Source organism: Dipteris shenzhenensis, chromosome 30 (genome assembly GCF_047967505.1).
Source record: "Dipteris shenzhenensis isolate YYH24624 ecotype China chromosome 30, Dip_SZ_1.0, whole genome shotgun sequence".
Taxonomy (NCBI): domain Eukaryota; kingdom Viridiplantae; phylum Streptophyta; class Polypodiopsida; order Gleicheniales; family Dipteridaceae; genus Dipteris; species Dipteris shenzhenensis.
In genome coordinates, this window is record NC_141625.1 from 32754718 (window position 1) to 32781239 (window position 26522).

General features: G+C 45.1%; 1 protein-coding gene across 3 annotated transcripts in view; it reads right to left on the reverse strand.

Moving 5' to 3' along the window:
• Positions 1 to 407: 407 nt before the first annotated feature.
• Positions 408 to 26522, reverse strand: part of LOC147882000 (double-stranded RNA-binding protein 8-like) — a 39535-nt gene continuing 13420 nt past the window's right edge. Inside the window, exons 2-5 of one of the 3 annotated variants that reach the window (XM_087401899.1) lie at positions 22295 to 22417; positions 1559 to 1814; positions 1233 to 1461; positions 408 to 1066 (exon numbers count right to left, since the gene is read on the reverse strand). In XM_087401899.1, the coding sequence (XP_087258025.1) occupies positions 705 to 1066; positions 1233 to 1461; positions 1559 to 1804 (837 nt within the window). In that variant the 5' untranslated portion in view covers positions 1805 to 1814; positions 22295 to 22417 and the 3' untranslated portion in view covers positions 408 to 704. Of the gene's footprint in view, positions 1067 to 1232; positions 1462 to 1558; positions 1815 to 21802; positions 21922 to 22294; positions 22418 to 26522 lie in introns of those variants that run through there. The other 2 variants (XM_087401900.1, XM_087401898.1) reach the window with 2 other exon arrangements.

Here is a 26522-nt window from a genome sequence, read left to right on the forward strand (position 1 = left end):
TAATTTACTAAAGCTCCAATTTCCAAGTTAACGGAAGTTGAGTCTTCTTCACTAATGACCATAAAGACGTGGAAGATCATCGAATGACATAATGAATCCAAACCATGGCATCCCCTCACTGTCGTCCAGAATAGGTGATTATGACATCAATAGGAAATAGAGGAGATACTATGAGATATGCGTGCATGTGTGTGTATCCAAACCATAACTGCCCCGTGCCTTACTCCATAATAGGTGATTATGACTCCAATAGGAAAGAGAAAATACAGTGTGCATGTGTCACTCACTCACACACACACACACACACACATATGGAGGTTTTGTATTTTACTTTTGCAGTTTCTTCCATTGCTTCCGACCATGTATTTAAAATGAACCTGAATAGAGACGATACACATGGCCACCAATAAGACAAATTATCAAGGGAAATTAGGTAGACCAAATTTGTGATGGCAGTTTAATTAACCACCATGCTAAACAATGCAGAAGTAAGGATTTCACAAATATCCCATCAGCATGAGTGTGGCACAAAAATTTGTAAATGACTTTTCAATTCTGGTCAGATTTTACAGAAACTGATAAAACAGAAACCTGGCACGCTGCAATACAGTCACAGAGGAACTGTAAGGAGCTGGAACTCATGGCTACCAACTGATATGCCAAAAGGTGCTGCATCTTTTGTTGCAAACCCTTGTTGCTGATCCTCAAGATCTTGCAGCTTGATCTTTTAACTCATGCTCGTGTGTGAGGGAACTGCCCAACTCCAAACCAGGGATCTCGATGGACGAAGGGGTTGATACTAAAAAAGTTGGTTTTATATCACTGAGGGGCATTGAATCCGGTGCCTTAACGCTATCTATGGCTGTAGAGACACCGGACAAGGGAGCATCCATAAGATCTACTTTCTCCTCCTTAACATTTGCTACCTTAGTTACCAAGTTATCAGAGTCAACAGAATCGGAGCTTCTTCCCCGTTTTTTACCCCCAAGATGTTCTAGTTGTGCACCAAGGCCCGACCCTCCAACAGTACCTTGCATGTTTGCAATTTTTTGGGATGCTTGAGCAGCTGCAGAACACATTTAAATCTTTGTTAGCTGCATTCCAGTGAAAATATATGAGTTTTCTATCATACAAACATTCACTTTTCCATATACTTGAAGACCCTCAAGCTATAACACAAGCTGACCAGCTTCCCCCCATGAAATTCAAAATAAAGGTCCATCAGTCACTACGTTGAGATTCTGCATAAATGGCTAACAAAGCTGCACGGGCAGCATTGACTTCTGCTTCTTTCTTGCTTTTTGCAGCAACTCCTTTGCTAATTCGACCTGCAACCTCCACTGTAGAATTGAAAGTTGGAGCATGCATTTGCCCAGTTCTCAATGTGCGGTAAACTGGAGAAGGTAAACTCAACTTTTGTGCATACTCCTGGAGGAGGTTCTTACAAAGCCCAGATTCTTCCTACAAAAACATAATTATTGAAAATTTCGTTAAAATACATTGTTGCATACACTGAACAACATTTCAATGCCACAAAAATCTAGCAACAAAGTCTCACCACAGGATTGGGAAGAACACCATCTGTGACGGAACTCTTTGAAAGAGCTTGCAGAGCAGCTTTGGCAGCTGCGTGCTCTGCTGCTTTTAGTTTTTTAAACCCTGGAGGAGATTCATATTTGACATCATTTACTGTCACAAAAGCCTTGTACCGAGGCTCATGTGAGGAACCTTCTCGAGTAAATCCATAAACTGGCGGTAACAAACCAGACTTTTGAGCATACTCCTGCAACTGACTTTTGTACATGGAGAACAATCTGAAGCAAACCCGAAATGGCAAGTATTGAGCATGTTTTAAATATGAAAGTAACTAAGAATTGACATAAAATCAACTAGCAATTTAGGCACTTTGCAAAATTATGTTTGAATACAGATATCTATGTTTTCAGAAGTTGCTTAAGCTTAGTCGTCCAAATTTAGTCGTGTATCCTGATGCAACGTGGCACACTTTGAACTTCCCAAACCATGAAACTTGGATACCCCCAACAAATCCACCGGCAGCTTGTTGTCCACTTTAATCTACTGGCATGGCAAGCGTTCAGTAATACACTTAACCACATCTCTTCAGAGACCCTCCCAACAGAAACTTTGCTTAATCCTCTCATATGTTTAGTGATGCTTGTAAGCCCTCCCATAGGGATGCCTCAACACGATCATCCTAAATCATCAGTCTCGATCTGGAACCTTTTGTCCCAGAACCACAATACTCCATTATGCAATCCCTGACACAATGGGTCTTACAAGTCTGAAAATATGCTTGCAACCCTCAAATTCTGAATATTTTGAATGCCATGTAACCAACTGGGTGGATAGTAGAGACAGCAGACAATGTGCAAACCCACATTCTGGAAAGGCATCTGCAACAGCATTCTCTTTGCCCCTCCTGTATTCAGTGTCAAAGAATATGAATGCACTGTAGACAACAACCTCTTTTGCTTAGCTGGCAAGTTAGGCTCCATAGGAAAGTATCTGAGTGTCCTAGGGTAAGTCTGGACTTTGATCTTGCTCCCATATAGGGAATGATGCCACTTTTCGGAGGCATGTAAGATTGCCAACATCTCCTGGTTATAAATATGGTAAGCGATCTCTTTGTCATTAAACTTTCTGCTTTCAAACCTAATCACCCTATGTTCTTTCCTAGAACAGCCCTCGATCCTTTGTCACTGGCATCTTCATCCTCAATGAATGATGTGCGCTTCCTTTAACCACCTATGAGAGGAGCTGCCCTTTTAGCAAAAAAGCGCACGAATCACCCAAAACCTTATCCACGCTGAGTGAGATCGTGTGGCTAGTGCCCCATATCAATGCATCAAACAATATTGAACAGAGCTTTAACTCAACATCCCAATATTGCTCCTCCTCATCCATTGGAGTATTACCCTCAGCATCATTCCAGGAATGGAATGGCATAGCAACATGGTACTCAACTAATGCAACACTGGGAGTCTAACACAAAGTACCAATATTGTACTGAAATGTAATTTCTCATTGTGTCAGATCCCATGTGTGTCCTATGCATACACACCAACTTGTGTCGTACCACCTGGGTCAAAGGAAAAAGAAAGGCCATCTTCAATTCCAACCTATGGAGCTTGCCCTGCGTATTTGGCTACATTTGGTCTCCTCGTGAATCACATTAAGAATCTCAAGAGCATCCACAAGCTCCTCTTCATCATCTGACAACTCTACAATCATGCTAAGTTTGATTGTCCTAGTGTTTCTCCTTTTGCATACTTCCCTATGCTCGGGAGTCCACTTCTCACCGCTTGAAGGCCCACTTCCTGCTGTCAATGATTGGGTGCAAGATATGGCCCTGGAAGAGGGCGTTTACTGGCACCAGCATACCCTGGAAGGGCATCAGAAAAGGCCAATGAAAGGACCATTTTTATATACCTTTGTACGAGTAGAATATATCCAATCGTACAAATTTAGACTCATTAGCAGCATAGCAGAAGGCACTGCCAGTTGGCAGTCTGCAGCAGGAGTCAGGCCCACAGGAAACAGGTCGGGCCAGCCAGGAAGGGTAGACTACAGATCTCCAAGGTCCCCAGTACAGATGGCTCATCTGGGCAAAACTAGGGCACGGCGGCCTGCCTCTGGTCAGCTGCACCAAGGAATAAGATTTCTTTTATGCATTGTGTGAACCCGGGATAAGTCCTCCACTAACAAGAGTTGGCTACAGTTAGCGATTATTTCTAAAATGGTGCTAGAGATAGGTGCATAGTTTTTTCTAACATGGTATCGGAGTCTGGCTGTCAATCTTGAATGGAATGATATCAGAGCACTCAAGTGCATGCTACCTAGAGATGAGAGCCTTTGCTTGAAAGGAAGGTAACCTCAACTTCGACATTGACTCTGACATTGAAAAAACAGGTACCTTTGCGAGAAGGAAAGTAGCCTAAACTCAAATAAGTGTGCCTTTGTCAGCTGAGATTGTACAATCCGTTGCATATTGGTGTTAGTTCTATTCCAGGATCTTCATTCCAATGGCTTCATGGACGCTTATTCTGAACTTTGGAGATGGAGGCAAGCTGGACAGGGAGAACGAAGCGATCTGGAAGGTGAAGATTACGAGATGATGGCAAGGAAGGTGTGGAAGGTGACAACAGGAGCTGAAACCCCAAGGCACAGTGGATGCAACAGGAAAGATGAGACAGCTCCCCACCTAGGAGTCCCATATGAGGACATGGGGAGATGACCTGCAGCAGGGTGGTATGGGATCTGAGAAAGGTGAAACGGGCATGGAAGGAAGGAAGCTGCCACGGAAGCTGATTAGAAAGAAAGAGAAGAAGGCTGCCACGTGGGCAGCTGTTTCAGTTTATGTGACTGCATGGTAGGGCTGTGTGGGTGCAGTATATGGCTCTGGAAGAGTGCTGGCTTACTGGCAGTAGCAGGCCCTGGAACTTGGAAGGGCAGCAGAAAAGGGCAATGAAAGTGCCATTTATAGGCCCAGTCACAGGTCGGTAGAAGGGACTGCTGGTCGGCAATCCGTAACAGCCACAGCAAACAGGTCAGGCCAGCATGGAGGGGTGGCTGTATAGTATGTACGGTTGTACTTCATTTTGCTGACCTCCACCAGAAACAAGACCAATAAGGTGAGTACTTGGACCAGCACTTTGCTAGATCGTTGAAGCACCAGCACTCAGGCTGACATATGTTGGAGGTGTCCCACAGAGATACAAGGCAGCACACAGAGGTGCTTGCACCTTGTGTCCATCCAAGACACGTGAAGGTAAACCACCTTGGGTAACCAAGTTTTATTTTTCATTGTATAAATCTAAACACGTTAAGGAAAGCGTGAGAAAAACTGCACACTATCTCGATCTAAACATGCACTATACTGGAATCGCAGCATCCAATGTCATCCAGATATCATTGACAGCGCCTCAGAATCCCATCTCCCATTCTTCCCCTTTTATTGTGTCTGCAGCTGTTACTATCTTCCCCATTGAATCCACTATATCCCAAGCCTCCTATGACCATGACTTCCTTCCCGCTATGTGGCTCATGATCTTCACCTTCCAAGTTTGCATGTTTACCTTCTGCATGGGTGTGCATGGTATAAAGAAAATACTTGGACACAAATAAAACAATACTGAAGACAATTAATGGCTGAAGAAGATATATATATCACAAACGGAACTCAGTACAAGTGAAGATATGAGAGAAGCTCTGGAGGAAGCAAACGTCAATCCTGATAACTGTAGTGGACTTCTGCACTAGCTCCACAAGTTGGAACTGAACCAAATCTGAGACAGCAAACTGATGCAGGGGTTGCTGCAGATTTGGAATAGAAAGAACATAATCTGGAGCCAAAGTTGGAGGTAGATCTGGAGCAGAAGTTGAGGGCAGATCTGGAGCAGAAGTTGGGACAGATCTGAAGCTGAAAAGAAGGCAGATCTGGAGCAGAAATTGGAGCAGATCTGATGCAGAAAGGAGGGCAGAACTGAAGCAGAAAGGAAGGCAGATCTGGAGTAGAAAGGAGGGCAGATCTGGAGCAGAAAGGAGGGGCAGATCTGAAGCAGAAAAGGAGGCAGCCAGGAGGCAGAAATTGAGGCAGCAGAGGAGGCAGCCAGGAGGGAGAAGTGGAGGCAGCAGAGGAGGCAGCCAAGAGGCAGAAGTGGAGGCAGCAGAGGAGGCAGCTAGGAGGCAGAAGTGGCTCAGGGTGTGCAGGTACCACTGGAGCTGTGGAAGAGAGGAGATGCTGGAATACCTAGCCCCCCCCCCCCTTTAAATAGGAAGGGGCTTTGAGTCGGTCAACCAACAGGTTGACCGACCTGGTCAGATTTGACCGACCAGGTCAATCTGGTCGGCCAGATCTGGTCGGCCAGATTTGGTCAGTCCAGAAAAAAACTTTTTTAATAATTTTTTTATTTTGTTTGACCTATGAACTGGGGCTTTTGACAGATCTTTGGTTGTGGATTTTGCCTCCGATCCGGGGTTTCTTTGACAGGGTTCGGAGAGTCACCAGTGGTGTTTGTACCTGTTTATCCTGTCCTCGAGAATTGGAGATTGTCTGGCTTAACACCCCCTCTCAATGTCCAATGTAGACAGGAGAAGCAAAGAGGTGTTCCATGAGTGATCTATCTTCTTCATCAGCCTTCTTTTTTTTTTTTCTTTTCTTTTCTTTTCTTTTTTTTTTTTTTTTAAAAAAAATAGAATAAAGGGTTTTCATTTAGATGGAGATGCCTATAAAGTAGGTTTTCATCTTCACTAAATGCCCAGATGATGGTACAAAAAAGAAAGACTTGAAGGAGTGCCCTCGCAGGGGATTTATTCGCTTCCTTAAGTACACAAAAAGAAAAAAAAAAATGCTAAGAAGGAGGAGGTAAACCAATCCCCAACCGTGGGCAGAGATGCTCAAGAGTCGGGCGATTAACTGGCTTGGTAAGAATATCAGCATGATTATCGGCAACTGGAACATAGATCAACTGAATAGTACCTAATTCCACTTGCTCGCGAGTGAAATGAAAGTGAACACCGACATGTTTGGTGCGGTTGGAAAAAATGGGATTGCCTGCGAGAGCAATGGCACTTTTGTTGTCGACGTAGAGGATCGTGGATTCAGTACAAGGAAAGTGTAGCTCTGCCAAAAACTATCGGAGATATATGGCCTCTGTGGTACAATCATACAAGGCCCGGTATTCAGCCTCAGTAGAAGAACCAGCAACAGTTTCTTGTTTACGGCTAGACCAAGAAACAGGTGCCGAGCCAAACGAGAAAATATAGCCGCCATGAGAACGACGATTGTCCGGGTCACCAGCCCAGTCGGAATCAGTGTATTCCTGTAGGGTTAGTCCTGGTCTGAAATGTAAACCATAAGAGTAAGTACCACGAATGAACCGCAAGATACGAATACATGCATGCCAATGAGTGAGCTTGGGTTCATTAAAATACTGACTAAGAATAGAGACGGAGTAAGCAAGATCAGGACGAGTGTGAAGGAGCCAGAGGAGTTTGCCAACAACCTGGCGATAGAGATGTTCATCAAAGGGAGGAGACTCCAAGTCTTTTGAGAGCTTTACGGTGGGATCTAAGGGAGTGGCAGCCAGCTTAGGCTCATGAGGAATGATTTGATCAAGGAGTTGAAGAGCATATTTCTGTTGAGAAACAAAAATACCACCAGAATGTTGTACAACTTCCATGCCTAAGAAATACGAGAGCCGACCGAGATCAGTCATTTCAAAAGTGATGCTGAGTTGAGTTTTAATGTATTGAAGTGTAGTGGGAGTGGAGCCTAAAAGCAAAAGATCATCGACATAGAGTAAAATAAAGCAGACCCCCTCTGACGAATGATGGATATAAAAATCTGGATCAAAGGGAGTAGAATGAAAACCATTAGTTTTGAGGAAGGTGTCTATCCGGTGGAACCATGATCGAGGTGCTTATTTAAGCCCATAAAGAGCTTTGCGGAGACGGAAAACCTTATTTTCATGGCCAAGAGGAGAAAAACCTGGTGGGGGAGTCACATAGACTTCTTCATCAAGTTAGCCATTGAGAAAGGCACTCTTGACATCCATTTGATAGATAGTCCAGTGGTGATGAGCAGCTAGGGCGAGAAGAAGACGAAAGGAAGTTAACCGAGCAGTAGGGGCAAAGGTTTCCTCATAATCGATACCATGTTTTTGGCGGAATCCTTGCACTACTAAGCGGGCTTTGTATTTGTCCAGTGTTCCATCGGCTTTGAGTTTTGTTCGGAAGATCCACTTAGTTCCGATGACCTTTTTGTGAGTGGGTCGATTGACCAAGATCCAGGTCTGATTGCGATCAATACTTTCAAGCTCTTGTTCCATAGCACGATGCCACGCAGGATTTTTAACTGCTTCCTGCCAAGTGGCAGGTTCAGAATGTATGATATAGGCCGTGGTAAAAAAAGAGGCAGTGGTAGTAGAAGAAGTTATTCGAGTAGAGCGGCGAGGACCAGAAGGAGGAAGTTCGACAAGAATAATCCCGGAATCCTTCATAGTTTGGCAATACCAGCGTGGTAGCGGGTCGTGAGGAGAAGCAATGGGTGGGGAGAGAGATGTTTCTGGAGGAGAGGAAGGAATTTCGAGTGGAGAATTGTCGGAGGGAATTGGAGTAGATACGTCATCATGAGAGAGAATAGAGGAATTTTTTAGCACTGCTCTTTTATCGAAGACCACATCTCGGCGAACCAAAACTTTGTGTGTACGAGGATCAAATAATCGATAAGCTTTGGCTTCTGCCGAGTAGCCAACTAGAAGAAAAAGTTCAGCACGAGGTTCGAGTTTACCGCGAGTATCATTGGGAGTATGAGTGTATGCGCGGCAGCCAAAGATGCGAAGATGAGAAATAGAAGGACGATATCCATAGAAGGCCTCAAAAGGCGTCATGTTCAGGATGGGTTGAGTAGGACAACGATTAAGGATATAGACAGAAGTATTGACGGCTTCTGGCCAAAGACGTTCAGGCAACTCGGTTGCAAAAAGCATGGAACGGGCCATGTTCATGACAGTACGTTGTCTCCGTTCGACACGAGCATTTTGGGAAGGCGAATTTGGAGATATAAGATGGCGTTGGATACCATGCTCTTGAAGGAATTGAGTGAATTCATGGGAAATGAATTCACCACCATTATCACTACGAGCAATCCCAATAGACTTTCCCGTTTGGTTCATAACCAAGCGAGCCCAAGTAGCAAAGAAAGAAAAAGTGTCGGATTTCTCTTTCATGAAAAACACCCATTGATAGCGAGAGTAATCATCCACAATAAGAAGAAATAATGTGAACCATTGAGAGAAGGAACAGGAGATTTGCCACTAATATCGAGGTGAATTAGACGCAAAATCTCACTGGCTCGAGAAGTGGAATGAGAAGGAAAAGGAGTTCGGCTTTGTTTACCTAATTGACAGGGATGACAAATATCTTTAGCTCGCGATAATTTAGGTAGGCCATCAACTAGATGATCCCGAGACATTTCATATAAAGAGTCATAAGACAAATGTCCCAGACGATAATGCCATAATCGTTCTGTGTCAGTTGGATCTTTCAGGGTAGAATTACCATAAAGCCGATGAAACTCAGAACCGCAATGGGAGGGAGTCGCAAGAAATTGAGTTATGAAGTACAGACCATTAGGTTGAGCATCACCTCGAGCTAGAAGGAGTCCCGAGGACTCATCTATGATGTCAACATGCATCTTTGTAAATAGCACTGTGCGACCAAGGAGGCAAAGTTGATGAACAGAAAGAAGATTGACCCCTAATTGGGGGACATAAAACACTTGATCCAATTGAGCAAGATTGGGACCTTTGTCAGTATCAAAAGTTATTGAACCAACACCATGAATAGTAGCAACAGAGTTATTGCCACAACGGACTCCCCCTGTTGCCGGTTGGCGAGAAATGAAGAGATCAGGATGAGGGGCCATATGATGAGTGGCTCCACTATCCACAATCCAAGAAGATTTAGAGCCACATGGAAGAGTATGAAAAGCTGACCCAGATAAGGGAGAGGAGGAGTCAAGCTCGGTGATATGGATCAAGGCTTGAGAAGTGAAGTTTAGAGAATCTCCAGTGGACCAGTCAGACAGACCTTCAGGAGATATAAAGGGAGGAGATGGAGTGAAGTGATTAGTGACATGGCCCTGGGGTCTCCAAAGACCAGTGTTCGAAGAAGGAGGAGGAGGAGGAGGAGGACCACCCCTAGGACGCCAACGAGGTGGCTGAGGAGTCGTGGTAGGGGGCTGTGGAGTCCAACGGGGTGGTTGAGGAGTCGTGGTAGGGAGCTGAGGAGTCCAACGGGGTGGTTGAGGAGTCGTGGTGGGGGACTGAGGAAGAAGGCCTTTGGCTTTGGAGCGACATTCATCGTCAATATGCCCAACTCTCTGGCAATGCTGACAAAACCTATTCTTTTTGGGAAGGGTGTGCCAGGCGGGTTTACTACTAGAGGGGTTAGGAGTAGGAGAGGGCTTTCCGGAGCTAGGTTGATCTTTTGGAATCCCGGAGAGAAGAGCCCCCTCTGAAGCAGGAATGCTATGTTTTTGGTGGACCTGAGAGTAAAGACGAGCATAACGCAAAAGTTGACATTCAAACTCATAAAAAGTAGGAAGAGAAGGTTGAGAAATGATTTGTTGCATAAAACTGAAATACTTGGGCGGAAGTTTATTTAAAAAGAAAGTAACTTGGTCATCCTCGGATTTGGGAGGACCAGTTGTGGCAAATTCAGCAACTAACCGCCGGTAATCTGCTAGTTTAACCTTGAGATCATCGTCAGCAAGAATCTGGAATTGTTGGAGATCATGGTCAAGATTGATGCGACGAGTACGATCTCGAGCTGCATAGCGGTCAGTGAGATGTGCCCATCGCTCAAAGGCAAGATCAAAATGCTGTAATTGAGAGTGAAATTCAGGTAAAAGTCCTTGCATAATTTCAACAATGGCAGTGGCATTACGATGTCGCCACGAACGAACTACCTGAGGAGGATAAACATGAGGATCAGGTGGCGATTCAGTACCTTGAACGAGTTCCCATAGGTCTTGAGAATCAAGCACATGGTGCATGAGATTTGACCATGTGGTATAATTAGACCCGTTAAAACGAGTCATATCAGTGAAAGCATGTTTGGCTGTTGCAGAGACAGGGTGAGGGGAAGAAAGAGAATGATAGGGAGAAGCAACCGGTGGAGGCAGAAGAGAATTTGGAATAGAAGCAGAGTGAGAAGAAGGGAGAGGCGGCATCACCGGAGGAATAAAAGAATTTGGAAAAGGTCCTGAGGGGGAGGGATGAATATGAGAGGCGGGATAAGACATGAGAGGTGAAAAAGAGGCAGCAGGAGAGATAGAGGGAAATAAACTATAGGAATCCAGTGGCATGGGAGAAGGAGGAGGATGAGAAGCCACTGGAGGAAAGATGGCAGCGGAAGAGATGAGAGGGATGGGAGGGAGGGAAGAATGTGAACCGAAAGCAAACTCATTGTTAGACGCATTTCTCCTTTCTCGTCTGCGAGTGTTCACATGCATGTATGGATCTGTGTCCTCGTGATTACTTGTTCCTATGCCTTGCATAACAGATGGAGTTGCACTAAGGGAATAGGGCAACATACCTTGCACTGATTCTTGTGGAATAGGCACTGTCGAATAATCCAATGTTCTCATGCCGGCCTGTCCTCTTTCGTCAGGGGATACTTGTTCTTCGTTGGCACCGAACATGAGATGTTGCTCAGCTTCTTCTGAGTTGAATAGAGGTCCTTGTTGACGTATTGGAGAGAACCGTGGAGAGGTAGAGGCACGAGGTGTGCGGGTACCTGCTTCAAGTTCCTTCCATTTCTGGAATTCAGCAAATTCTTTAAAGAGTTTGGAGAGGTATTCATCACCTTCAATCCTTGCAGACTCTCTCTCTCGACATATGTCGAAGGTGGTGGTTGAATAGAGGTCGATTCAGGTTGAGATCGCTTCGGGGAAGAGGGAGAAGACATCTTCAGGTGATGATTTATCTTCCAAGCTTTCCAGATCAAGGCTCAGGTGTCGATTGGCACACCTGGCTCTGATACCATATAAAGAAAATACTTGGAGACAAATAAAACAATACTGAAGACAATTAATGGCTGAAGAAGATATATATATCACAAACGGAACTCAGTACAAGTGAAGATATGAGAGAAGCTCTGGAGGAAGCAAACGTCAATCCTGATAACTGTAGTGGACTTCTGCACTAGCTCCACAAGTTGGAACTGAACCAAATCTGAGACAGCAAACTGATGCAGGGGTTGCTGCAGATTTGGAATAGAAAGAACATAATTTGGAGCGGAAGTTGGAGGTAGATCTGGAGCAGAAGTTGAGGGCAGATCTGGACCAGAAGTTGGGACAGATCTGAAGCTGAAAAGAAGGCAGATCTGGAGCAGAAATTGGAGCAGATCTGATGCAGAAAGGAGGGCAGAACTGAAGCAGAAAGGAAGGCAGATCTGGAGCAGAAAGGAGGGCAGATCTGGAGCAGAAAGGAGGGGCAGATCTGAAGCAGAAAAGGAGGCAGCCAGGAGGCAGAAATTGAGGCAGCAGAGGAGGCAGCCAGGAGGGAGAAGTGGAGGCAGCAGAGGAGGCAGCCAGGAGGCAGAAGTGGAGGCAGCAGAGGAGGCAGCCAGGAGGCAGAAGTGGCTCAGGGTGTGCAGGTACCACTAGAGCTGGAAGAGAGGAGATGCTGGAATACCTAGCCCCCCCCCCCTTTAAATAGGAAGGGGCTTTGAGTCGGTCAACCAACAGGTTGACCGACCTGGTCAGATTTGACCGACCAGGTCAATCTGGTCGGCCAGATCTGGTCAGTCCAGAAAAAAACTTTTTTAATAATTTTTTTATTTTGTTTGACCTCTGAACCGGGGCTTTTGACAGATCTTTGGCTGTGGATTTTGCCTCCGATCCGGGGTTTCTTTGACAGGGTTCGGAGAGTCACCAGTGGTGTTTGTACCTGTTTATCCTGTCCTCGAGAATTGGAGATTGCCTAGCTTAACACATGGTTCATGCAAAGCAGCCTCATGCCTGATTGCCCAAATTTGGGCTATATGGATGAAGGTGAAAGCCGCCAGCAAGTAACAAAGGAGAATGAGGAAGATGGGCAGGTGACAAGAGTAAATGCTCTGATATCAATGTAAGAGAGACGAAATCTGGGACATGAAGAAGGGGGGTAAAAGTTAGCGGAAGGGAAAGTAGAGACAGGGTGAGAAAGGTTTTTTATTTGTGTGGGGGGCAAAGAAGGAAAGAGCTCAATAATGAGAACAGTAGTGGAGGTCAAGCTTTTATTATCCTTTTCTCAAGTCGTCCTCTCTAGCTAATTGTACCTCTCGTGCAAACCTTCCCTAACTTAGCATCATGGGCTTCAAAAGATAAGGTCCTCAAAACAAGGTTTACATAGAATATCTCATCAAAAGGAGGGCCCTACCAAAGGTGAGAAATGATGGCAAGGAGGACGTGGTGAACGCAGACATTGAGGGGAAGAGTGACGGTTGTTGAGAGACCAAAAGGGGATATGAGGGTGGAAATTAGCCTCAAGATGGTGATGGCAAGCAGAGCGATTGATAGTTGTTGCCAAGGGTGGGGAATGTTAATGAAGAGGCTGGTGGTATTGAGAGGTTTGGGGGAGCTTGAGCGAACAGAGCGTATGCGGTGAGCAACATGATCGGAGGTTGGGTTGGCATAGGCTAAGGGGCCAGATAAGACAAAAGAGGGTAATGGTCTGAGTATAGAGATCAAGGAAAGGAGGTGATGAGCCAAGACGATGAGGCGTGGGAAGAGAGTCACAAAGAGGGTATGGGGGTTGCAAGCGATCAAGAGCACATATAAGAGGGGAGGCCAGTCTTCATTCCATGTGCTCATAGAACCAACTCCAAGCCTCCTTGTGGTAAGATTCCCCAGAATAGTTGGTATGATGGTGAACGTCATGAAGCACGAGGTAAGAATAGGAAAGATCACGCTGCATGAGGCGCAACGGATCAACCAAAGTCTTATCCATCACAAGAAGCAAGCCAATTATGCACACATTGAGGACGGATAATACTAACTACTCATATAAGTATGGATAGTACGGAAGCTCAGAGGCGGTTCATTGAGCACCGGCCACCGGCACCTATCACAAGCCCGGTTACTTGGCACACCTATTCTAACGCCCTCTACAACATCCCTAACAGCCACACCCCTTCCACAACTACCCATCCCTCAACCTTCCATATCTATTTTCTTCGCCACAGAGGAAACTAGCCTTCACTAATCAAACTGTGGTATAATGAAGGACAAATTGATGCCTTGGTACAAGGTTTGTGTGAGGCTGTGTGTTGGTTAGTGTGACCAGGTTAGGTGGTAGAAGGTTCTATTAGGTGTAATTGAGAGATTCATGGGCTTGATTGAGAGATTGTGGATCTGGAGGTGCTCTCCTTTGGGACACATGCATTGTATCAGTTGCCCTCATAAGGGCCTCTCCACTCTTGAATAAACTCTCTATTATCTTCATTGCTGATCCTTCCTTGCTGTTCCATCATGTGGTGTCAGAGCTTGGTTCACCCTCCTTGAGCCCTCTTTGAGTGCCATGTCATCATCTTCCCCAAATGAAGCTTTTCTTCATTCTCTTTCCATAGATTTTTCTTAGGCTTGTTCTCCTCCATCTCTGAGACATTTCCCACGCCCTGTGAGCCCAAGCTTCCTCATGTTGGGGCGAATCCCTGGCTATGAGGAATTAGGTAATAGTTTTTTATTCTGCCCGTGCCAACACGTTTTCCAGTCGCCGAAATTTTTCACTCTCCCAGTAGGAGCCACCATTCCAGAAATGCTCTTAGCAGTGCTTGCCCAATGACTTGATCTACTCACAATCCAAAGCTGAGCTCATTTGGTCCAGAATCAAGGGAGAAATTGGCATTTCTTTAACATATTTTCAAGCTGCTGTCCCAAACAAATCTGCGCACATTTTCACCTATCCTCCCTGGTGGATGATCACTGGTAATAGTGCTTCATTTATGTGCTAAAAGCCCTCTCAAAGCCGATTTCAGAAGTACGAATTTTGGGCTCCAAGTTATGTCTATCTCTGCTTCATGCCTACTGCTCTTAAAGAGCAGGAAATGCCAAAGAAAAAGCAAGAATCTCCATGCGGAAAGCAAGTGTTTTAGTTGCAAAAAGAGAGGCGTAGTGCCCTAGAAGGCCAGATGGCCAAAAGGAGCAGAGAATCCCACAAAAACAAACTGTGTACCATGTTACGCTCTAGCTGAGGTGGCATGACCTTGGAAGAATCAGTCGACATTTCCCTATAGGATCTACGTTTGTAATATATTTGTTTGCGCTTCATGTAAATGATCGGGAGGGAATTAATGTCATGGTCCTAGGTGAGGGCTGATAGCACCAGACTAGGTGGATCTAAGGCTAAGGGCCTAATGCAAGCAATGTGCCTAGGGGCAAAGGAAATTAAAGTCTCCCAAGAGAGGGGTGAAAAGATGCATTAGGAAAGGCCCTATGATGATGACATGTGGCATCTAGATCCATCTAGGGAGATGGGGCTTGTTGGAGTTAGTGAGAGAACGAGAAGGGACCTTCACGTATGTTTCAGATTTTGATTTTCTCTGTGTGTACTCTCACGCTCCAACAAGGTTGGCTGGGAGGATATTCTGTGGTGCTACTCCCGTGATCTGCTGTAGTAAGTAGGAAGTTCGTGTCATTTGGTATCAGAGCACGGGGAGGCGAGCTTGGGAAGTGATAGCGTGAGGCTTCACGGTGGCCAACGTGACGTGGCGTGAAGCTCGTGGACGATGTGACGACGTGACTGCACACATCTGTGCGAGAGGCCCGTATCCAAGGCGTAGGTACAGTGTAGACATAGCGAATAAGCAACGTGAAGCGCAGCTGAAGCAGGATTGCATACATATTCGGTGGTAGAGCAGAACGAGTTGACGTGAGGCGTCACGTGGGTCTGATCTAAGTGATCATGAGCGGAGAGCAGGAGCACGAATAGTTCGTTAACGTAACGCAGTAGGACTGTAGATTGCTCGTTAGGCGGTTTGTGGAGACACGTGATGTGACGCAGCAGACGGGCGGAGAATTGCGTATGTAGAGCGCAAGCTGCTAGTTGATGGCAGCGTAATCTGAAGCGATCGTGTCATATGGTGACGAATCGATTTTCGGTGGTCCTCCCGCGATGGTGATCACATCTCGGTGACGGTTGACGCAACAAAATCCTGATAGCCAGTGCGAGCTGTGTGCAGAGGCGAATCAACCAGGGAGCTTTCTTTGGCATTCGTCAATTCTGTGTGTGTTTTTTCCGACCTTAGTCTTTATTGATGCTCCGCTTGCATGAAGAGGTTATCGTGGAATATTTAGTCTGCATGAAGGTTGGATGCCATAGCAAGGTACATAGCAGACTTGGGATTCTTTTGACTTCTTCAAATTCCTGTGGGCAATCTGGGAGACTATGCTTGTGCATATGCCTTTGTGATAAAGCCAGTTTGTTTGCATGAATTTCCCTAGTATAAGGAAAGGCGGTATTTGGTTATATGCATGTGTCAATTACCTAGTCAGTATAGTTGTCAGATTGCAGGTATTCCCTAGTATAGGGAATTGTGTCAGTTTGTAATACAGTGTTCTAGCGGTGTTTATTTATTATTTTTATTTATATTTAAAAAAGAAAAGCAAAACACCCATTGACTTGAATGGAAGCAGAAGAAGGAGCTTCCAAGATGGCACCTGTAGAGTCAGGAGTCCGGCCGACCCAGCAGGTGTCGCCCAGTAGTTCACACCTTATCTGGCAGGATTGCATTACTTGAGGATGCCTTGCAACAGTTATTAGCGCAACAGTTACAGGCAAATGTAGGGCAATCTGAACTTAGAAGAGTGAAACGTTGTATGTCTGCCAGACCTTCTCGAGATGAGAAAGGAAAGGCTCCGATGGAACCAGAGTCTAGTGTCCATACGGTCGAGCCTAGGAGGGCTAAAGTACCTAATATTGCCAATTATAGGCTGGAAAAGTATTCTGGTCGGATGAATGACCGTAGTTCCGATATCATTGAGACCTGGTTGCACAAATGGGACGAGGCGTTCGCCATTTGTGAAATCAAAAATGATATCAAGAAAATCCGCGAGGCCACCCACATGTTTAGTGAGGCAGCGGATCGGTGGTGGATTAAACAACAGAAAGATGGTATTACATCCACTACCTAGGAGGGGTTTAAAAGGGAATTTAGGAAACACTTCTTACCTCCTGATGAAGCATCCCGAGCTTGGGATCAGTATAGAAACCTTCGTCAGAGAAATTTGCCAGTGGCAGAATACACTGATAAGTTTCGAGAGAGCGTAATGAAGGTTGATGAATCCCTACCTCGGATTAAAATGGAAGTTCGGGCTAAGTACGCGAACACGTTGGATGATGCAATAGCCATAGCCCTGAACTATGAAGATACCAAGGGCAGCAGGCCAAGTGGGTTTGCGCAGGTCGGAACCCAGTATGGGTACCAGAAGAAATCTGGGTTTAAGAAGAAGTGGATTAGTAAAGGGAGTGGTTCTCAGCCGAGTGGTCAAGCCAAGCAAACGAAACCAGCTGAAACTCCTAAATCAAGTACCACCATTGGAGTGAAGAGGAAAGTAACACCAATGGCAGCCCGGGCTTGGTCAAAGTCTCCCTTAAACCCAGAGCAAAGAGAAAAAGCAAGGAGAGAAGGCTTGTGTTTTGGTTGCCTTCAGCCTCATCAGTTGGTTTCCGTGATGGAAATCCGAAAAGCTCAAGAATAGTTTTTATTCCTTTGTACAGCATTGGTAGAGCCGGTTGATGATTCTTCGGCTAGCACTGATGTTACGCAAAGTGGTGAAATGGCCAAGCTGGCTGATCTTACAGCAGAGGAGTTCTCTGACTGTTTTAGGGATGAGCTACCTTATGGGTTACCTCCAGAGCGGAATGTTCAGCATAAGATCGAACTAATCCCGGGGGCAGAACCTGTAAATAGACCTCCCTATCGAATGAGTTTTACCGAAGAAGCAGAGGTGCGAAGGCAACTAGAGGAATACCTCAAGTTGGGGCAGATTCAACCAAGTTTTTCACCTTTTGCTTCCCCAGTGATATTAAAGAGGAAGAAAGATGATACTTTTCGCCTCTGTATAGATTACAGAGCATTAAATAATATCACTGTTAAGCGCAGGTATCCGATGGCTCGGATCGATGATTTGCTAGATGCATTGCATGGGGCCGTAATTTTCAGCAAGATAGATCTTAAGTGTGGCTACCATCAGATCCGTATTAGAGCCGAGGATGTGCATAAAACCGCTTTCAAAAGCAAGTTTGGTCATTATGAGTTTTTGGTAATGCCCTTTGGACTTACCAATGCTCCAGCTACATTCGTCATGCTTATGAACGATTTACTACGTCCGTATATCGAAAAGTTTGTAGTACATTTTATTGACGATATTCTGGTATTCAGTAAAAGTATTACTGAGCATCGCAAACACTTAAGAATAGTGTTAAGTACTTTGAGGAAAGCCAGTCTTTATGTAAATAAAAAGAAAACTATACTGTGTATGGTTAGACTTGAATATTTAGGATTCATAATTACTCCAAAGGGGGTAGAAATGGATCCAAAGAAAGTGGCTGCGATACTAACTTGGCCAATCCCTCAGAGTCTGACCGCTTTGTGATCATTCTTGGGATTTGTCCAATTTTATAGAAGGCATATCAAAAGATATTCCGAAATAGTATCGCCATATCTGACCTCAAATAAAGTACCTTTTATATGGGGACAGAATCAACAAGAAAGTTTTAACACCATAAAACAAGCTGTGGTCACAGGACCGGTGTTAAAAATAGTTGATTCCCAGAAACTGTTGTTCCTGGAAACCGATGCAAGTGGCATTGCGGTAGGAGCAGTTCTCCTTCAAGAGGGAAGGCCAGTAGCCTTTGAAAGCAAGAAGGATACTCTGAAACATTTTTGTAAACAACCTGACTTGAGAGGCCGCCAAGCTAGGTGGGCAGAGCTCATGCAAGAGTTTAATTTGACGATTCGATACCGAAGAGGAAAAGATAATAAAGTTGATGATGCGTTGTCGCGCATTATGCATAACATGAGTTTTACGGTATTAGAGAGTGCTCTAATGACCCAGATTAGAGAAACTCAAAAGGTGGACGAGTTTGTCCAGAGCCTTTGGCCTAAGGCTCATGTGTTAAAACCCAGGGAAAACGAAAAGGATGACCTGGCATCCAGAAAAGGCCAAACTTATGCAAGATATACCATAAGGGATGGTATGCTGAAAAGAAATGGCAAGGTAGAACTACCTAATCAGAATTATCTCAGGCAGAGAGTCATTCGACAGTGCCATGATAGCCCATGTGCGGGACATCCAGGAGTCGAGAAGACATATGATCTCGTGAAGCGAGATTTTTTTTGGCCAAAGATGAAAAAGCATATTCATGAATATGTGACACGTTGTTTTTCGTGTCAGGTAAGTAAGGCCGAGCGGGTGAAGCCACCCGGACTTTTACAGCCCTTGGAGATACCACTAAGTGGGAGAGCGTTTCCATGGACTTTATTGTAGGTCTGCCTACGACACAAGGTGGATATGATTCTATCCTTGTGGTGGTTGATCGTCTTACCAAGATGGCTCACTTCATTCCAACTAGGGAGTCAGTTAGTGCCCCGCAAGTGGCGGATTTGTTTATTAGACATATATTTCGTCTGCATAAATTACCCAGATCCATAGTGTCAGACAGAGATGTCAAATTTACCGGTCATTTTTGAACTGCGATATTTGAGACACTAAGGACTGAGTTGGGAATGAGTAGTGGGGATCATCCAGAAACGGATAGTCAGACAGAAAGAATCAACCAAATTTTAGAGGATATGCTTAGAGCATATGTGTCATTGAGGCAACATACATGGGACAAGTGGTTGCCATTGTTAGAGTTTGCCTACAATGATAGAAAACATTCCTCTACAGGGTTCAATCCGTTTGAACTGAACTATGGTTATAGACCAGCGAATCCAACTATAGTTGGAGTACCTCAGAAAGTGCCTAGTTGCCGCGAACTTTGTGGTTCAGATGCGGGAGATGCTAGCACTTGCGAGAGCTAATATCCGCCAGGCTATGGATAGAGCCAAGGCGTATGCGGATGAAAACCGGTCTATAAGAGAATTTAAGGAAGGAGAAAAAGTTTTTCTCAGAGTTACTTCGCACTCGAAGTCGTTAACTTCAAGAGAGTGTGCTAAGTTATCACCTCGATATTGTGGGCCGTGGTTAATTCTAAAGAGAATAGGCAAGGTAGCCTATAAATTAGAATTGCCACAGGGTTGCAAGGTGCACCCAGTGTTTCATGTTTCTCATTTAAAGAAATTTTTGCATACTGGTGACTCACTAATCGAAGGTGTGGTTTTGTTTCAGGAGATAGAGGATAATGCAAGACGCAAACCAACAAGAATCCTGGACCGAGGAACAATGCAAGTGCGAAATCGAAAGATACCCACGGTGTTGGTTGCATGGCATGGTCAACCTCTATCAGAAGCTACCTGGGAATCCGTATACTAGTTGCGGAGAGTGTTTCCAGACTTAATCATCGAGGACGTTGATGTCTGAAGAGGGAAGGAATGTTACGCTCTAGCTGAGGTGGCATGACCTCGGAAGAATCAGTCGACATTTCCCTATAGGACCTTCACGTATGTTTCAGATTTTGATTTTCTCTGTGTGTACTCTCACGCTCCAACAAGGTTGGCTGGGAGGATATTCTGTGGTGCTACTCCCGTGATCTGCTGTAGTAAGTAGGAAGTTCGTGTCATACCACACAAAGAAGAAAAGCACCCAGAGGCAGGTTTATCTGCGGGTTTCTTGCCAAGTACCAGAACTATTGGGAAATTGATGCCAAGAAAGGAGGTATCCCCAAGTTTTACAGTTGTATCAAGAAGCTTTTCAATTGAGGACAACGGATTAGAAGCTGAGGGGATGTCACCAATTGGTATTTCTCCCAAGAAATAAAGAAGAGTCTTTATTGCATTGACGATGGTCAAGACAGTTGACTTTGGTTAACTAGAATAAGCTTTGTTTTACTTTTGCTTTGCATTAGTAAAAGAGAACTATGGGGACGCCCACAAGGGACTAGGATTAGTCCAAGAACTGGGAATGCATGCATTTTGCTAACCTTTAATGGGTTAAAGTGTTGGAATTTGTTTGTGCCATGTGTAGGACCTAAGAGAGTGCAAAAAGGACCCAAGAGTGGGGAGAAAAGTGTAAAAAGCAGGTCCCACAAAACTCAAAAAGTAAAGACAAGGGGGCGCCTCATTACAAGGAGGGTCCACAAGATTAAAAGACGCCTAAAAGCTCCAAAGCACCAGATTTAGAAGGAAAAAGACTAAAAGCTTGGCTTTTTGTAAAAGTAGCTTTTAGAAAGCAGGCCCTAGCTTTTTGCTAGGCCTAGTCTATAAAAGAAAGGCCCTTGGCCTCCTAGATTCATTCAAGGTTGTACTCAAAGTTATGTTTTTTCATGAGCCAGTTGTAAAAAGATTATTCTATTGCAATAAAGACCTTCGGGGGGGTCCAGCACTTATTTCTGGGCCCTAGTGTGGTGTCTTGTATTCTTTCTCTCTCCCAAGCCCCTCTTTCTATTGCTGCAATTCACTTCTACTCCTCCCAGGCTGAGTTGCGATTCATTCCAGCATCATATCTTCGACACTCTGACACGTACAAGTGCCCGGAAAGAGTGCAGCTGCAGCGATCCAGTTTCCAGCCCTTCTAGAAGATCATCTACTTGTTGAGATTAGGGTTTCCAGCCCTACATGGTACCCACAAATGCTGTGAATTGACTCCAAAGCACTCAGACCTGCTGCGAATTAATTCCAAGGAGCCTAGCATTGCTGCGATTTGGTCTAAGATCCTCTACAAACTATTCCACGGAGTAGAGCCATATTGTGATTTGTTCCAGAAGTTCTTTTGTGTTGCAAACTGCTCAAAAGTGTCATAATAGCAGTGATTTTATTGCTAAAGTATTTTCAAGTATCTTAAGGTTTGGTTATAGTTTGGTGGTCTTATGGTTGACCAAGTCAGCTGAAAATTTGGGGGGGCCTTTGTTATTAATTGAGTATTTACTGAGTGTTGACTGTGATCTAGCCTTGTAATGAGTATAGACAGCGGTAAGACCTACTCACTATTCTGTCTTCACACGGAGAAAGAAATGCCCAAAGCTTCCTACTTGACATAAATGGTAAGTAAACTAGTTTCTCTTGGGCCCTCTGCCCTGACTTCAATGTCTAAAAAGATTGTAAGTGATGAACTTGCACCACAGAAGACACCAACCCCCAAACACTGGCGCCCCTTGCAGTATTTCTTTAATATTCATATAAAGACAAGACGCTGATTACAAGGTCTCCTGAAAGCTACACCACAAGTAAACCACTGCCTATATCATGCACACCCTGCAATTCCTGCTCAACTTTATATGGCGAATATGCATCTAGTCACTCGGCAACCATGCACTCTTCCTTCCAACCAAGCGTGCAACAAAATCCAAAGGCATAAACTCCCTCTGCCCACTGCACCTGCAAAACCAAGTGCCCAACCAGCCAACCACGACTAAACAAATGCAGAAAAGCCAGGGACAGCCAAACTCTGACACAACAAACAAGAAAACCCCCCTCCAAAACAGGTCGCCCCTAACTGTAGTCACCCTGGCCATTGCCCAACAGCATAAAGCAGCCTTCCTCGGCCTAGAAGCAATAGCAAACGCAATAACCAGCCAACAACCAGTCCAAAAATGGCAAAAGCAGGCAAAGATCAGTCTTCCTTTACCAAGAATCCACAGGAGCAGGTCATTTGTACTGGAAAACCCTGAATCCAATGAAGAATAGATGATTCAGCCCTGGCGCAGTCCAAAGGCAGCTCCAAAACAGGTCGTCCCACCTGGAAAAGATCCTGAAACCAACAGCAATTGAGAAGAATCAGCCAGAAAGCATTGCAGCCCACTTTTTGCAGCCTGTTTGCAGCCCGGGAAGAAGCAAGATGAATCGCCTCTCTTTCTGGAGCCCAGAAATCACTAAAAACGGCCTGTAAAAGAAATCACCACACTTTTGGGGCCCAAAAACAGCCTATGGAGAAATCACAATTCTTCATGCTCATCTTCCAGCAACAGAAACAGCATCCAAACAGGTCGCCCACCAGCCTGGAGGACACCAACAGCAGCAGAGGTCCAAAATCCAGCCTAAAAACCAGGTCGCCCAGCTCCAGGGAAAATTGCAATGGATTTTCTCTCTCTTCCTAGCCTGCTTTTGGCCTCCTGCATGCCAAACAGGTCCTGTGCTGATTTTGAAGTCCCGTGCTTAAAATAGCAAATTTTAATTGCACCGCTCTTTTGCCCCTCTGTTGTACACACGGGTCCTAGGAATTAATTGCCTAGTCATTGGCTTGCACATTCACAATTTCCAAGGGCCCACTAGGAATTTTAATTCCCCAAGTCCCGCACACATGACCAGACTTCCGTGCCCCAAAGGCCCAGGGCAGTCACACGTAAATTACGAGTTGCAAATCAAAATTCCCATAAATTTACGTCCTCGTGACATACCCCCCTCTTGAAAGAAGACAAACGTCCACGATTTCCTGGAAACAAAAACAACAGAAAAAGAAGAAAATAGCAAAAATAAAAGCCAAATCTGAAAGGACATCCAGCAAAGCCGCCAACAGATCAACCAAGTTTGAAAGGGTAACCAACCAAATCTCAAAGGATAGCCAACCATGTCGCCAACAGATCAACCAACAATGTATACATATTTGTAGAGCCATGGATAACAAATACATATAACATTGCACATCAGATGCATCATAAGCAAGTGACTAGTACACCAATCATAGAGGTCCCGCAGTACAAATACTATCAGCAACCAGTACCTCGGGTGAGATTGTAACACCAAGCGACCTATAGATACTCGAGCGTGTCTATACAGAGGGAGTGGAGGTGCTAACCTCCCCCTTGAGCATCATTCACCTTCTAACAGGTCATGCATGTACGAACATATGTAGGCCAATAAAAGAAATCATCCATTGCCTTAACTGTAGCATCAATACCACGATATCCTACATACGGTGGATCATGACATTCGTTATGACCTTCTGCCTCAATTGCTTAGTGACACACAGCTTGCCATGCATCATCATATATCCATCCTTAAGCACATAATGCTCATGTCTCTGCCCATTCACAAGCTGATCATAAATTTCCCACCAAAGACTAAATATGCAAGCGAAGCTTCCCTATAATGGGAGTGACAGGAGTGCTAAACTCTGGATTTGCCATGCCAGCTTCACAACTCGGCTCCATCTCATCTGCACGGATCCCCCATCTAGCTACCATATCTGGAGAGAGAAAATTGGCCTTCGCGCCATGATCAAAGAAGAAAGGGCTGTCCCGAATCTTATCCCAAGCCCTGCATAACTCTGTTTCTTCACCATAGGGCTGTTCACTAACTACATCTGGCATCAAACCAGCCATGGTCTTCGATTTATTTCCCTTTTGATCTCCTCTTTCCACTTTGGGCAATCCCTGGATATATGTCCCGGTTCCTTGCATTTAAAGCACTTCTTTTTCTCATACAAAGACTTCAGCTCTTCCGAAGATAAATAAACAGCTACCTTCTTATTCTTTTGCCACCATCCTGCAACAAACGCAGCTTTCTGAAGGTTAGTCTTCTTCTATATTTTGAAAGGACGAGACCCAAACTTCTTCTCTGTGCTATCCTTCTTGACTTCATGCTTCTGACCACCCATGAATCCATAAGTCTTTCCCTACATCAAGGCATATGCTGTGCTAGCATTCTCAATTAATTGAGACATGTTAGAAACCTTTGTTTTTGTACAGTAGTCTCTAAGCTCCTTTGGTAAGCCACAGCAATACTTCTTCACCTGCTCAGAGAAAGGAACACGCCGATAGGAGCTTACAAGTAACAAAGACGCCCAAAATTTGCTATTCTACTCCTCAAGATCTCGGCAGTTGATCGAATTTAGCTCATGCCAAGCAGTCATAATGTCAACCTCAAAAGTTGTAGTAAGCCACGCAGCTGAAAACACTTATTCAAAGCCTACCCAAGTAGTAGGTGTGGTGTTCTACCTAAGCATAGTGGTCCACCACTGGAGAGCATTACACTTCAGAAAACTTGCAGCCCGATGTGTCTTAGATGACTCAAAAATTTTTCCTCCAGTATACACTGCAACTATATTCAGCAACTAAGCAATCCCCCATTTATGGGGCAATCTAACAGCTCACAGGCCAGCCAAAAGGCCAGCCATCTCAGCCAACCAAGTGGCCAGAAAGACCAGCTGGTCTGGCCGACCAGTTGGCCAACCAGCTGGCAGGCCCACCGACCAGCTGGCAGACCTACCGACCAGCTGGCAGACCAACTAGGTCTGGCCTATAAAAGGCTTCTGCCCCCACACTTCCTTTGACAGGATAGGACCTGCAGCTGCTCCTCATCTTCTCCATCTTTTGCTGCAGGCCCGCCTGCTCCATCTACCTCTCCTCTTCAGATCTGCCTCCTCTTCTGCCTCTCCTTCCTGCCTCCTGGCTGCTCCATCCTCTCCTCCAGATCTGTCCCAACTTCTGCTCCTCTGCTCAGATCTGCTCCTCTACTTCAGCTCTGTCCCTTCTGCTCCAGATCTGTCCCATCCTACTCCAGATCTGTCCCCTTCTGCTCCTCTGCTCCAGATCAGCTCCTTCTGCTCCAGATCAGCTCCTTCTGCCCCAGATCAGCTCCTTTTCTTCATCATATTGCTATTCGAGATAGCCTAAAGGTTCCTTCCTCAGAGCATGCTGGTTTTCAGCCATTTCCTAGGGCAGCTCCAGCCCTTCATCATCCTCGTCATCATTGAGCTACACGGAGGACTGCGTTACGCTCCCTCTGCTGCTATCTTTTCTACTGTCTCTCTACATGGAATCATCTTTCTGATTCACCTCAGCCACGGTCCTTCAGACACGACGGCTTGAGGTTCTTGTATTCAGTTTTTCATATTACCGACAGGCACTATGTTTTCTGAGTTCCGTTCTTCAGTTGTGTCTGAGTATTGTCTACTTTTTGATCGCTCCACTGCAAACCCTACAGTTTCTCTATAAACTAACTGTTGGAGAAAGGTCAAAGCCTTAAGCTTATCCTGAGTACCACTAAACGTCTCAAATTTGACCGTAGGTCCAGCTTCTTTATAGTCTTTCACTTTCCCTTTCGGTACCAAATTATCATATGCAAGTGTCTGAGCAAAAGGAACAACAACACCCACACTATCTCCAACACCAACACCATGAGGCAAAGCTGTATTATTCAGACCAGCTCCTGAATTTTACATATTTGGCATAACCATGTTACCTGTCGCTGCATTAGGCATACCCGTTTGCATCCCTTGGGCTGCCCCAACATTTGCATACATCAAATTATGTCTCAAGGGCTGCATAATAGGCTGAAACCCCACCATCTAACTTGCAGGCATACCAGCAAATTGTGCTTGAGGGCTGACCGTAGCCTGAAAAAGTGATCCTCCACCAAAATAACCTTGTTGCACAAGGGGTGCAATAACTCCTTGCTCTCTGAAAACTATCGACTGAAAATTATTGCCTTGATTCAGCCCCAAAATAACATTAGATTACTGCAAAATATAGGGGTTTGGCGGGGGCTGATCTGGAAAATTCACATGCGGCCTCATGTTAACTTCGAACTCCTTATCCGCATCATCGGCTGCATTTCATAATTCAGATATTTCTGAAGATGAGGGTCCTATGAGAATTGAGAACACGCACAAAGCTCTGCAACTGTGCCTTGAAGAAATCCATATCCTCCTCATCAGTATTGTCAACCTGATGCTCATCAGCATGCTAGGATCCCTCTCTCACACCCTGGTCATCAGTAGGGGTTTGTGTCTTCGTCTTCGCCTTCCCCTTCCGTGAGAGTCAGAGATCTTTCCCTGTGAGACATATTTACTGAACTGTATGCTGTATCCTTTGCCTAGTCTGCTAGACTTGCACCAAGCCAACCATAGGCTCACC